The 13128-nt window shown below is 41.8% G+C and overlaps 1 protein-coding gene across 1 annotated transcript in view; it reads right to left on the bottom strand.

Annotated features, from left to right (window-relative positions):
• The window catches only part of LOC148538322 (dynein axonemal heavy chain 3-like), a 1025530-nt gene that overhangs the window by 19218 nt on the left and 993184 nt on the right, over positions 1-13128 (bottom strand). Inside the window, exons 58-62 of the mRNA XM_088455384.1 lie at positions 10801-10938; positions 8336-8596; positions 7713-7805; positions 3879-3977; positions 589-771 (exon numbers count right to left, since the gene is read on the bottom strand). Coding sequence (XP_088311510.1) covers positions 589-771; positions 3879-3977; positions 7713-7805; positions 8336-8596; positions 10801-10938 — 774 coding nt within the window. The remainder of the gene's footprint in view (positions 1-588; positions 772-3878; positions 3978-7712; positions 7806-8335; positions 8597-10800; positions 10939-13128) is intronic.

Here is a 13128-nt window from a genome sequence, read left to right as displayed (position 1 = left end):
CTGCCGGGATCTCTTCATTTGTCTGCCTGCCGATGCCGGGATTCAAACTCCCGGCCATGCCACCGGCGGTATTTCATACCACTTACTTAAAACTGAACCACTCATTTCTATATATAATTATAAAAAAAATAATATTATGTGGAAATAAAAAAAAACCTTTTTGTTTTGTTTTTTTACAAAATTTAAAAATATATTTCCAAATATCTTCTCTTCAGAACACATATTTTATGTAAAATAAAATATCAGTTTTCCATTACACTGGATAATGAACTTGTTTCCATTTCTTTAACTTTAATGGATCCCATTGTATATATCCCATATATGTATTAGTGAAGAGAAGACACTGGATGTCCTTTGATACAGAAAGAGGTAACAATATGTGTTTAAAACATAATTACCAAGTAGACAGGACTGGTCTCGGAGGAATGTGAAATGAGGAAGCCGAAGTGTGAAAAAAGATTCTTTGGAATGTGAAGACAGAAAGATGAGTAATGAGAATCTTAATGCACTATGTCAGCACTTGCATATTAATTCCTGTGGGTGAGCCATATTGTATCATACACTTACTATAGCACGCAAATGACTTACTTTACCAACAATCATGCTATTGAACAAATCATCAAGTTCATTTGACATCACAGATAGACCAGAAATGGCTTTGTTTAAATCTTGCAGGCTCATTCGAATGGTAGAGGTCAAGCTGTTAAACCTGAATAGCTCATGTACCAGCACTGTGTTCATAGACTCTGTGTACTGAGTAGGATAAAGCTTCTGGAAGAAGGAAAAAAACAGTTTTTGTTGGAAAGATTTTAACGGCTCCCAAAACTTTCATTATATAAACTGCATACAGTGGAAGAATAAGAATAATCTCTACATTTTATTGTTGTGAAAATGACATTACTTTATTGTTTTACTATATTTAAGAAAAAAAAGGAAAAATGTATTGTCCTTACTTGGTTTGACCGGATCAAAATACACCAATCTGCAATAAAATGATTCTTCAATTCTGTTAGATGATAAACTATATAGAGTGCTATAGGAAATCTCAGTGTGGTACATACTGGTGCAAGATATAAAATATCAGCACACATCATTATTACCACACTGCTTTCAGTTCTTTATGGCATAAGTGCACTGAAGAAACTGAATTTACCTTGTTCCATGAAATTCTGTTTTGTTTTTTTTTGCACAGATCTACAGGCACCAATATATGCAGGCTAAACTTGGCATAAGGAATGCCCTTGCTCCACCTGACTTGCCCATCAGCCCATAGAAACATTTACACCTCTGCAAACGCCACCATTGTTTCACCACAAATACATGCATTTTAGGAAATTCATACAAATAGAACTTTTATCTGAGGTTCAAGGGATAACTTAATGGGGTAGCATTCCCTTCTTATGGAGTATACCCAGCCATGAAGAATGCGGGTGACAAGTCAAGAAGTTTAGATAAAATAGATACACCTCACCCCTAAATCACAAGTGTCATATTGTAATTTTATTTGTGTAGGATTTAACATATTTCTGGGGCAACGTAGTGGCACTGTGGTTAGTCTTACTATTTCACAGCTCTGGAGTCATGGGTTTAATCCCAACCAATGCCTTATACCTGTTGAGCTTGCATGCACTTCCTTCTGCTTGCATAGACTTCCTAAGGGGACTCCATAACATGTCGGCACAATATAATATAATAATAATATTTATAATCAGGAAATTGGGAACTTTGTAAAATAGGTTCCTATAGTTAAACTTGAAGGGTCTTTCAGGATAACATCCCCCCACATGGACGATTCCCAGCTATGAAGGATGTAAATAAGTCAAGGATTTCAGATAAAATAGGAGTCCAGCTATTTTAGCTTATGTAAGGTTTTATAATTCTTATTAGATATATTTGTGTGACAACATAGTGGCACGTTGCTTAGTATTGTTACCTCACATCACTGTAGCGGTAGGTTCAATCCCAACCAGTGCCCTATCTGTGTAGGTTGCATGTACGTTCTCATACTTGCATGTGCTTTCTCTGGGGTCTCCATTTCCCCCCCAATTTTGAAAACCTTAATAGTAGGTTCTGAAAAAATTAACCCTAGTGCAGAGGTTCCCAAACTGTGGCCCTCATTCAGAGGCGCTCGCAAGAAGCGAGTGCTTGTTCTGAATGAGGGCGGCCGCTTCATTTTCGAAGTGCGGTCTCCTGGTCATTAGGTAAGCTGTGGGTTACCATTCACAGCTTAGCGACCGACCAGGTTGATGGTCACGATGGTGAACACCATCGTGACCATCGGGGCTTGCGACAAGACCCTAAGGTTGGGCCTCAGCAGCCGCAAGCCCCCCTCTGAAAGAGCAGGAAACGCCCCACTGACATCACTGATGATGTCAGTGCGGCCGCCCACAAAACTGTAGGCATTCCTTAAGGAACGCCTCCGCTTTGGAAACCACCCCCCCGGCCCGCCTACAAAACGGGGTGAGCTGTCGATCAACATCGACAGCCGCCCCTTTTGTAGAGCGCTCCGGAGCAAGAGAGTTTCTCTCTCGTTCTGGGGCTTGCGCATGCGCAGTGCGGCTGCTGCGCGTGCGCAGGGCTAACTATCGACCCGGTTGCGAGCACATCGGTGCTTGTGACCGGGTCTGTATGAGGGCCTCTGTCCTCAAGACACCCTAATCTTCCTGGTTTTATGTCACCTGTGCCCAAGCATGGTTATCCTTAAAACCTGGACCTTTCGTGTTCCTTGAGGACCGAGTTTGGGAACCTCTACCCTAGTGTGTGTTATAGTGCAGTATTCGTAATAATATTAATACTTTCATTTTCTAAGATATTTTTGTCAAAATATAGCTGCTAAAATTATTACAGTGTAAGCTGCTCCTACTGTCACACATTGTATTGCTAAATGCCACTATGTCATTTTGCTCAATTAATCCAGTTTATTAAAGAATAAATAATAATAAATAATAATAAATGAATAAATAATAATATAATAATTTCTGATTGATTCACAACCAAATCTCCTTCTGCAAGGTTTCCAAATGCTGTTCTCTATTTTGAGTAGTGTTCTAGCTTTATTCCAAGGCAGCTGAACCAACCACAGAGAACTTGAGCATAGACACAGAGGAACCAACTTTGTATATGTACTGTATCTTTAAGAGTGGTGCACATACATTGAGACAAGTGTGTCCTTAAGGTGCCTACACACTTAGCGATATTTTACACGATTTACCCGGTTCCGACGCATCGTGACGACAAATCACGATGCCGATGCGCGTCCCCGCAGGTCGTACATCGCATCTTCAGATCTGCCATGCTGTAGGGTAGATCTGACAATCTCAGTCAGGATGCACTGGAATAGTTAGGAGGCACGATAGATCATTTGTCACACTGGACAGTTTTTAACACCAAATCGTGCCCACAACTGCCGGGGAGCTGCCGGGGAGAGTTCAAGGGGAAATCAGACTCAATGTCGGATCGTGAGCACATCACCAAGTGTTTAGGCACCGTTACTGTTGCTCATTAAGGAATGCCATTATTTTTAGTATTTTTTTTTTAATTATCATTATTATTAATATTTTGTAAGGCATAACAGTTTTCCACATAGCCTGTTCACAGTATGCCATGGGAAACACACAGCACACGCATGAAACACAATTTAGAAGAGGTGGAAACAGCGTATGGGCTCTATATCAATGCTTAAAATTAACATACACACGTTCCTCAAAGTTTCTCAAATGTTTAGTTGTTTTCTAGAAGGGTATTGTAGAATTGCTATTTAAACAACCATCAAGTTATTTCAAGAAGGCACAATCCGATTTAAAAGAAAAGAGAGACTGGAATAATGTTTCTTTACAATAATGTTTCATACAAATCATCCAGAAACACAGAACTTGTACCTTGACTTCTTCCATGTTAAAATCTTCTGGTATTTTTGACAGAATGTCAACTATAAGTTCTTGGACAACTTCAGATGTTGATTTTCCACCTCCACTTGTCTAGACAGTATATAGATGACATTACAAAGTTACATAGATATAGCACTTTGTAATATGCTCAGTCAAAACAATGTGGTTAAGAAACAGATCTGTTCAAAAATAATAACATTTCAACATTTGCTGACAGGTATTTTACATTCAACACAGTAAAGATATTTTGCGTATAATTCCTGTCTCTATTTATTTATTAATATTATTATTTTGTTAAAAGCTATATAGGCCCTCTCCATATGTGAGATAACCACAGTGCCCCAGACATCTCTATTCACAAGGTTTAAAAGTCTGCAGGATGTTTATTGTGAGAATGACAGAACATGTGATATCTTGAACCAGCCCCACACACATTTAACTTTCTTCATAGCTTTAACTCATTAGTAGGGATGTGCAGGCTTGGATTAGTTCGGATTTTCCCGCCAAATAAATTTTTCCAGCCAAAAATCTGGTCTCAGAAAGAGACAAAACATCATCTTTCGTGGACAAGCATCATCTTTCATGGACTTTTGTCCAGGAATGATGATGTTTGTCCATGAAAGATGACGTTTTTCCTCTTTCCGAGACCCGATTTTTGACGGGAAAAATTCAAATTTGGTGGGAAAATCCGAACTAATCCAAGCCTGCACATCCCTACTCATTAGAATAGAAAAGACAAGTGGTAGGGATTGAGTATATCCCTAACAGTAAAGCTGTGTCTACAGTCTGCCCTTCAGTGGAATTCTTCTGGCGAATTAATTGGCAAACTGATGCCAATTTGACAAAATTGTATCAAATAGGTAACACCCACTGTAGCATAGGGCAACTCCTTTCCTTTTTATGAAGCCGTGATTACCAGCAATAATGTTTTCATAGAACAGCAGTGCTATATTTTTTTTTTAGGGCTGATAATCAACAATGAAGTACAATAAATAAAGAAATAATTAGATAAAACAACAGCTCCCATACACAATGATTTGTATAATTAGAAAAAAAGGCAGTGTGCCCATCAAACAGTGTGCCCATCAAACATAACATCAACCCGGCTGTGGTACTACACAGCTTGACTAGTTTCTATTATACTGTACTATAACATGGAAACCACCAGCATGAGGTTTCCCTGCTGTAGGAGAAAATAGCCCCAGGTTTATCAGGACAGGTCTTTGTGGGAAAGGACTAAAAATATAGCAACTCTTAAAAATGTCTCCTCATCATCAGAATTTTGTTGGATCTATAGGCATCTGCAAGACGGAATCGGTATGAATTCCGGCGGTTCAAATCCCGACAGCGGCTGGCCGACATGGCTGAAAATCCAGATTGTCCGCAGGTAAGTATCAACTAACCTAACCCCCCTAACCCTAACCCTCCTTAGGGGTGCCTAACCCTAACCTTCCCCCCAGTGCCTAACCCTAATCCCCCCTCTAAGTGCCTAAACCTAACCTCCCCTTCCCCGCCGCCTAAACCTAAGTCCCCTGGGGGGGTGCCTAACCCTAAGACACCCCGGGGGTGCCTAACCCTCCCTTCCCCTAGCCTAACCCTAACCTCCCAGGGGGTGCCTAACTCTAAGTTTCCCCCGGGAGCCCTAAACCTAACCCTCCCCCCCCCTGCGGCTGCCCGGCATCACTTCTAGATCTAGATTTAGACGCCTGTCATTTAATCCTCGCTGGGATAAGGCAGTCGGGAAGCCGGCTGTCGGGCTTACGTCCGCTGGCTTCCCGACTGCATACCCTGCAAGATATCAGCAAGATAGTATTGCAAGTGAGTGATTCCATGTAATGACTGGGCTTGACTACTAGGTGCCAGGATGCAAATAGCAGTACAATTTACATGCTTGGAACTCAAATTGGCCGCAGTCTGTTGAGTTTTTTATGGACTGCATTTGTTTTGTTTTATATATACATGGTTTCATACATCCTAATGTTTCTTGATATCTTTATCCTCCTCCTTTATCTAATTTGCAAGTCTGCCAAAGGAATGTGCATTAGATTATCTCTCTCTCTATGTACCTCCCTACAAGACGCTACCAGTTTAGGCTCATTATGACCTTCTTGTGCTTCAGGGTATGGGCTGACTATAAAGATTCCCACTCTATGAAGTTGCAAATACTAAAAAAAGGTATAAAACAAACAAATAATAAAAAAGTTACAATTTTAAAATGAACCTTTACTGACAAATGGCTTTGAAAACATTATTGATTGTTAAAAACACCCCTCACATGCACTTTTAGCATCATCGGTCATTCATATCAACCCCATAAACATATGTATGCCATCTACATGCTCTTCAAACCTTATTAACAGAGGTAGAATGTTGGATAGAGGGCATGCCCTGGTAGGCCAGTGCACTGCAGGCCATTGCTGAGTCAGGGTATGGCACACTGTAGCAGTTTTTTCCTAGGGATGCAGAGTTTGAAGCTATAGTATTTGGCATATTTAACTGGTTAACTAGTGCCTACCAGCCAAATAGATCTGCCATAAGGTGGTGTTACCCAGTGCAGCAATAAAAGAAGCCTCTTGCCAGCATCCTGTTTATGAATGGCTCTACACACCCCCAAGCCCTGGGCTGAACATTTTTTTACAATCAGTCCATACTTCTCATAAATCATTTCAGTCTTGTCTGCTGACTTCCAAAATGCAATCCTAGGATTATATAGTGTTCATTCTAGCACCCTGCACCCATCATAACCTGTGCAGTTCCTCTTTCCTGCCTAGGAAGTCGCTCTCTGCTCTGGTGTTTCTAGCACACTTTGGTCGGTATCTCAAAAGTTTGTTGCATCATCTGAGTGTGCTAGAAGCACCAGATCAGATAGCGACACCCCATGCAGGAAGCCGGAACTGCACGGGTTGTGACAGGTGCAAGGTACTAGAATGAACACTATTATATATGTATTTCTCTCACCAAAACCTGCCTACTCTGTGCTTTCAGTCACATTGTGTTACCAAATACTATATACAGTAGCACATGTTTAGGTATTTGTAATACATAGTGGTTGGGTATGGAATGCCGGCGGTCAGAATCGTGATGCCAGCATCCTGCACAATCCTGACAGAAGGAGGTAAGTATACTACCATTCCCCACCCCCTACCCCTCCCTCCCCACAGCCTAACCCTAACCTTCCCCCTAGTGCAGTGGTCTCCAACCTATAGCTCGCGAGCTACCGGTAACTCATGGTCTTAATTTTGGTAGCTCACCTAGCTGCAGTACTGCCGAGTCAACTAGGAGGAAGTGACCTCTGATATGTGCTCCCCGTGGCATCTATGCCAGGGCCGTAACTAGGGTAGTGCAACCTGTGCCATGGCACAGGGCACTACAGGGCAGGGGGCGCTGTTTGGGCCTGTTCCACCCACAGCATCTACGCTACAGTGGAGCAATTGACTCCCGCCCAGCCCTGCCGGAAAATCACACAGCAGCCCTGCCTATATCTTTTGCTCCTCTACTTGCACTTACCTCCTTGGAGCCAGTAAGTAGCTCTTCAGGAGGTTTAATTTTTCTAAAGTAGCTCACACCTCAATTAAGGTTGGCGACCACTGCCCTAGTGCCTAATCCATAACCGTAATACTAACCCTCGGCAGAACCCCAATACTTACTGTCGGGATGTTGGCGCCAGGATTCTGACTGGTGTGGGGATTCCGGTGCCAGGATTCTGCATGGTGCCGGGATTCCAGTGCCGGCATTCTGAGCACTGGCATCCCGACAGCCCGGATATGAACTACATCCCATACATAGCATGACATAAAAAAAAATGGTTAGACATGCATTCAGTACCTGTTTAGGTAAAGTTGTTAGTATTCCATCAAATAATTCTTCAGTCTCCTTCTGTTCTCTAGTGATATTTCCATTCACATGGAGTCCAAATACCTACATAATATACAAATACTGTATGTTACACTCAATGCACACTGTGAAAGCAGTGACATGTGAGAGCAGGGTCTTAAGAAATGATCAGGGATCGATTATGAATTGAAATGTTATAGACGTAACATGAGGCACTAAATGTAAAAAAGCTGACAAAACTGCACAATCATACAATTGATAGAATATTGGAGAGTATAAAAATGAGAGCACAGATTTCATTGGTTTCTATTGGCAACACCAGTTTATTCGTTTGCACCAGTTTTACTAATGCTTTATACTGATAATAATCTTGATACATCGCTTATCTGAATGTAATGTGACTCCGCAATAAAGGTAATATAATATTAAATTAAAAATATGGTAAAAATATATAATAAAAACGTGAACCACATTGTTTTGAAATGTGTTGCAGCCTTTGACAGTATCATTCAATCTTTATTAGTATCAATAAGCAGATGACTTTATCAGGATTGCTTTATTAATAAACTGTAATATAAATTGACATCTGTCAGGTTTATTGTGGTACCATATACCTCTGGTTCAGCATTGAGGGGAAGGCTTTTTATATATTCCATGTAACTGTCATGGGTACCGTTCTTCGGAGCAAAATATTTTCCACTGGGAGAAAACGTGTAATGGTCTTCAGTAATTACAGAGACACAAAGGAATGTGTCTAGCAAGCTTAAAAGAAGACGCCTGTCGTGCTCATCTGTTACTCTCCCTCCATAGTTGCATTCCCCAGTAAGATAAATTATTGCATCAAAAGGAGTTTCTTTGTAATCATTGATGAACCACTGCAAGTTATAAGACATATATTTTCATAAATTTGTTCTAATATGAACACAAACACACTGTAAAAATGGAATTTATTGTTAAAGTGATGCACCAAAATAAAACTATATAGAAAACACAAAGCAGTATATGGATGATTTACTTATAAAAAAAAATCATGAGACCCACAAAATTTCTTTGTGACACACGTATACCCTCTCCACCCTTTTATTTAATTTATCCCCAATCCACAGTTAGGGGCCCATTTATCATTGAATATTTGAGGTAAAATCAGGGGGTTTACCTCAAATATTAAGTATCCCCCAGATGTATTAAGGAGGGACCGCAGCAGGTATTGGATCCCTCCATTCGTGCTGGCAGCCACATCCCCCATAGGTTTCTCCCATAGGATGAGATGCTGCCAGATTTACCAATATCCGGAATGCGATGCATTCCCGATACTGGGCCCCTCAGCTAATGCCATTGTGTAGCCTACGGCTACACACCGCTTAATTAGCTGGCTGAGGGTTCCTCCGGAACCCTCTCCGGCTATGGCGGCAGCACATGTGCAGTGAGCGTGACTGCGCATGCGCGGCAGCCCCGACACTGGCCGGCAGCTCTCTGGGGACATCGCAGGAACATCGTGTTCCTGCATGTCCCTGATGAAACATACGGCCGTTATGATCGCATTTTGCAATGTGATCATGGGCGGTACTGAAATGCCCTGCAATCATTAATAAATGGGGGTCTGCAAATAACGCCATTTTGGTCACAAATCCATGCTGTTCTCAAGAAACCAAGGTGCGCTTTTCACTTTTTTAAAGAATATTTAATTTAATTTGAAAATGAAATGCAGGGTAAAGGCAGGAGTCTTTCAACTCACCAAGCCTAGTTATTGGAAAAGGGACTCAAGTGTTTAGAAAGAGCAACTGGAAATAGGCACAGGAGGTGATACAGTGATATCAGTTTTCATATTACAGCATTGTTTTTTTACCCCCAATAAAATGCATATGTCACAATTTGCCCAAAAACAGTCCACACACTGTGTACAATGGCTGAGTTTGACAATTTGCCTGTAAATGTATAGTTTGCCTTTTTATTTTATCATCAGTAAATTATTATTTTTTACTGCAATTATTTTCACTAACCACTAGGTGGCAATACGTAACTAGGCATTTACATTAATATTTATTATTAAAAGGATAGATAGATAGATAGATAGATAGATAGATAGATAGATAGATAGATAGATAGATAGATAGATAGATAGATAGATACTCTGCAGAATTTTGTAAGCAAATATATACAAACCAATGTATTTCTAAACTTTTTTTTTTAAAAAACACCTCAGATTCAATATGGGTGCATTTTCTCCAGGACATGTTCAATCAAAATCTACTTTGCAGGAATAGCTCCCTGCTTCAAATCTTTCAGATAGTAACATTTAACCAAAATGCTGCTTTATTACAATTTTTAGTGAGGAAGGCATTAAACTCCCAAAATGTTGAATATTTTATTGCGCGAATGTGGAACACATTATCTTGTCAGGATTTTCAGAATAACCCTGGAAAAACAACATTAGTTTACCTTTTCTCTCCCACCTTGACAATTGCTTGACAGCAATGAGAAAGTCTTGTCAGTGGCAGAGTCAGTGTGTCCCGGACACTGGGTGAGTTAATATACTACCCTGCTGTGGTCTGCCAGCCAGCAACTATATTTTAAATAACCACTCACAGCTAAGACCTTCATCCTCATGTTGATGGCTTCTCTGTCACTATACATTGTTTCTCTAGGCCAGCTATAAAAACATTTTCATAGATTTCATATAACAGACAATGCTAAATTAGGGTCAAAGGTGGTTCCACTGATGGGTTAATATAACATATTATCTACCATTAAGGTGCGTACACACGGTGAGATAAAACTGAATGATATGAACGATAACGTTATCGTTCATATCGTTATCGTTCATTTTTATGTACTTACCAACCTGTCAACAACCAACGAAGCGCGTTCCTGCATGGACGATAAAGATATCTTTCATAGTCCATGCATGCCGGCCAACTTGGACGATATCAACAATTTTGCCTGTTCAGAGATGTGGCAGGATGACTCACTGAAAGATATCTTTCAAGTCGTTGGTGGTACAGATCGTACCGTGTGTATGCACCATTACTTGTAATAAAAAAAATGATGATATGGAAAATTACAGTCCAACATACAATACCTGGAGTTGCTTAGCACTGATTTTTAGATCAGAGTCATTGAATTCATAGGGTATGTTCCAACCAAGTGACCCATACGTGCGCCTCTCTTGGACAAGGGTGTGGAAAAAACATAGTCCAAATAACAGCTTTTTCCATACCTAGAGAAACATAAACGATCTATAATCTTGGAAAGTCACATATAATAGTCTAGCAATTTATAATTTGAGTGTGTGATAGTGACTGTGTTATATGCAATAACTATTAGGGATAATTAACTGATGTTTTCCCTATAAAGGAATATGTAGGGGTCCATTTGTGACACTACAGTATAAAGTTTCATGTTAATTAATGCCATTTTCCTAACAAAAATTGTAGTGTTTATTGAGAAAAAATAAACTATATGAGAATTGTTATTTTTTTTAAAAATACATCTTAATCTTCTGCCACTTTTGAGAATATGCCTCAATGAGAGTTAAACAATAAGAGGCAGACACCAGATGACACAGACAGAGTACAATGGAGACACTGGGAGAATCGGATAGGTACACTTGCGGGTGGAAATCTGACTCTGATATACCATGCACAACGCGTACATTTGGACTGTAGTTAGGATCTCGACCTTACGAATGCAGATGGTTATAATACAGACAGATTCCAATGATAAGTATTAGGGATAGGTTTAGGGTAAGGGTTTGTTACTAGCGGAAGGGTTAGGGCTAGGCTGCGGGAGGGGATGGTTAAGCTTGGTCCACACTAGACGATATGTCATCCGATCCGGCAGATAAGAGCATCGGGAAATACCGACAGTCGGGATCCTGGCAGTCAGAATCTCGATGACCAGGATCCCGACAGGGTTAACATGTTGGTCTGTATGCTAATAGTTCCCCTCTCCCTACCCTAACCCTCCCTCTTTGGTGCATAACCCTAACCTCCCCCCTAGTGCCTGAACCTATCCTCTCCCTCCCCTCAACCTAAACCTAACCCTCCCCCTTAGTGCGTAACCCTAACCTCCCCCTCCCTGCACCCTAAACCTAACCCTCCCCCTTACTGCCTAACCCTAACCCTCCCCCTAGTGCCTAAGCCCTAATCCTAACCCTCCCTCCAACCCCGCTACTTACCTTCGGCCTCCAGGGATTCTGAGCAACGTCTGTATTCCGGCACCGGAAATGTAAGCATCAGTATCCCAACCGCCAGGATGCCAAATGCATCCCCAGAGCGCGATATCGGGCACATCATCTAGTGTGTACCCACATTGTCACTGAGGTTGTGCACTCCCGCAAGTCGTCAGCGAAATCCTCAGTCGGCCCTGCATGCATATTGTTAATGGGGGCCATGCTGCTGAAATGCTGTCACTGCCGGCATCAGCAAGTGAGTATGCACTTGCCGATGCCAGCACCCCCGCCGGGTCCTGTCACTAATAAGGTTAGGCCTTGGGACATGATGGTTAGGGTAAGGCTGAGGGAGGGGTGGGTTTCAGTTAGGCTGTGGGAGGAGTGGGTTAGTGTTAATCTTCGGGATGGGTGGGTTAGGGTAAGGGTTAAGATTTGGGTTAAAATACTTATCAAAACCTGTCAGGATTTTGAATGTCGGGATGCCAGCATTGGCATTGTCGCCACCAGAATCCCATACCCAACCCGGACATTTAATATAGCTCAAGTCACTGATATTGCAAAATAGGTTGGGAGCACAGAATTAGATTATTGTCCCACAGGAATGCTGATAATGACCAAGCATGCCTGTAGTGGTACCCTCAGCAGAGTACATACAGAAAAATTTAATTTAAGGACATGAGGAAGCAAATTCAACAGCTCGCACTGATGTTGCGTTAGACCAGGAACGTAACTAGTGGTGTGCAAATGGTGCAGCCACACAGAACGCAGAGCCCTGTGAGTGGCATTGTCATTGCCCCTGGCTGGCAGGGGGCCTGGAACAGCACCCTGCAGCCACAATGGCTGCTGCAGTGCTCCCCAGGGCGTCCTATGGGCGCTCCAGACATGCACAGTGCAGCGTGTACAGCCACCTGGAACATTCTGAGGAAGCTCTGGGCAGTGCTGTAGTTCCCGACGTTGGTTGCCCTGCCCCCTCGGCATGACGTGATGCGCTCAGGGGGCATGGACGGCATAGGCACAGTAAAGCCTTGTTACGGCACTGCGTTAGACTAAGTCATCTATGGAGGCATGCATGGAACTGTAGTCTTGGTGCTGTATTTTATAGCCAGAAGATAGTTGAAGGTACAAATATCCGCCCCAAAATGTACTGGATATCCCATAGAGCACTGCATGTAATAGTGCTAACCAGAGTCATTTGTAGGAGTGTGCAACTTGTGCTAGCAGGATCGCTGCAGCAGC

The sequence above is a fragment of the Taudactylus pleione genome, unplaced genomic scaffold, assembly GCF_031769625.1.
Source record: "Taudactylus pleione unplaced genomic scaffold, aTauple2 ptg000040l, whole genome shotgun sequence".
NCBI lineage: Eukaryota > Metazoa > Chordata > Amphibia > Anura > Myobatrachidae > Taudactylus > Taudactylus pleione.
The sequence above is the reverse complement of the archived record's forward strand: the minus strand, read 5'-3'. Positions and strand labels throughout refer to the sequence as shown.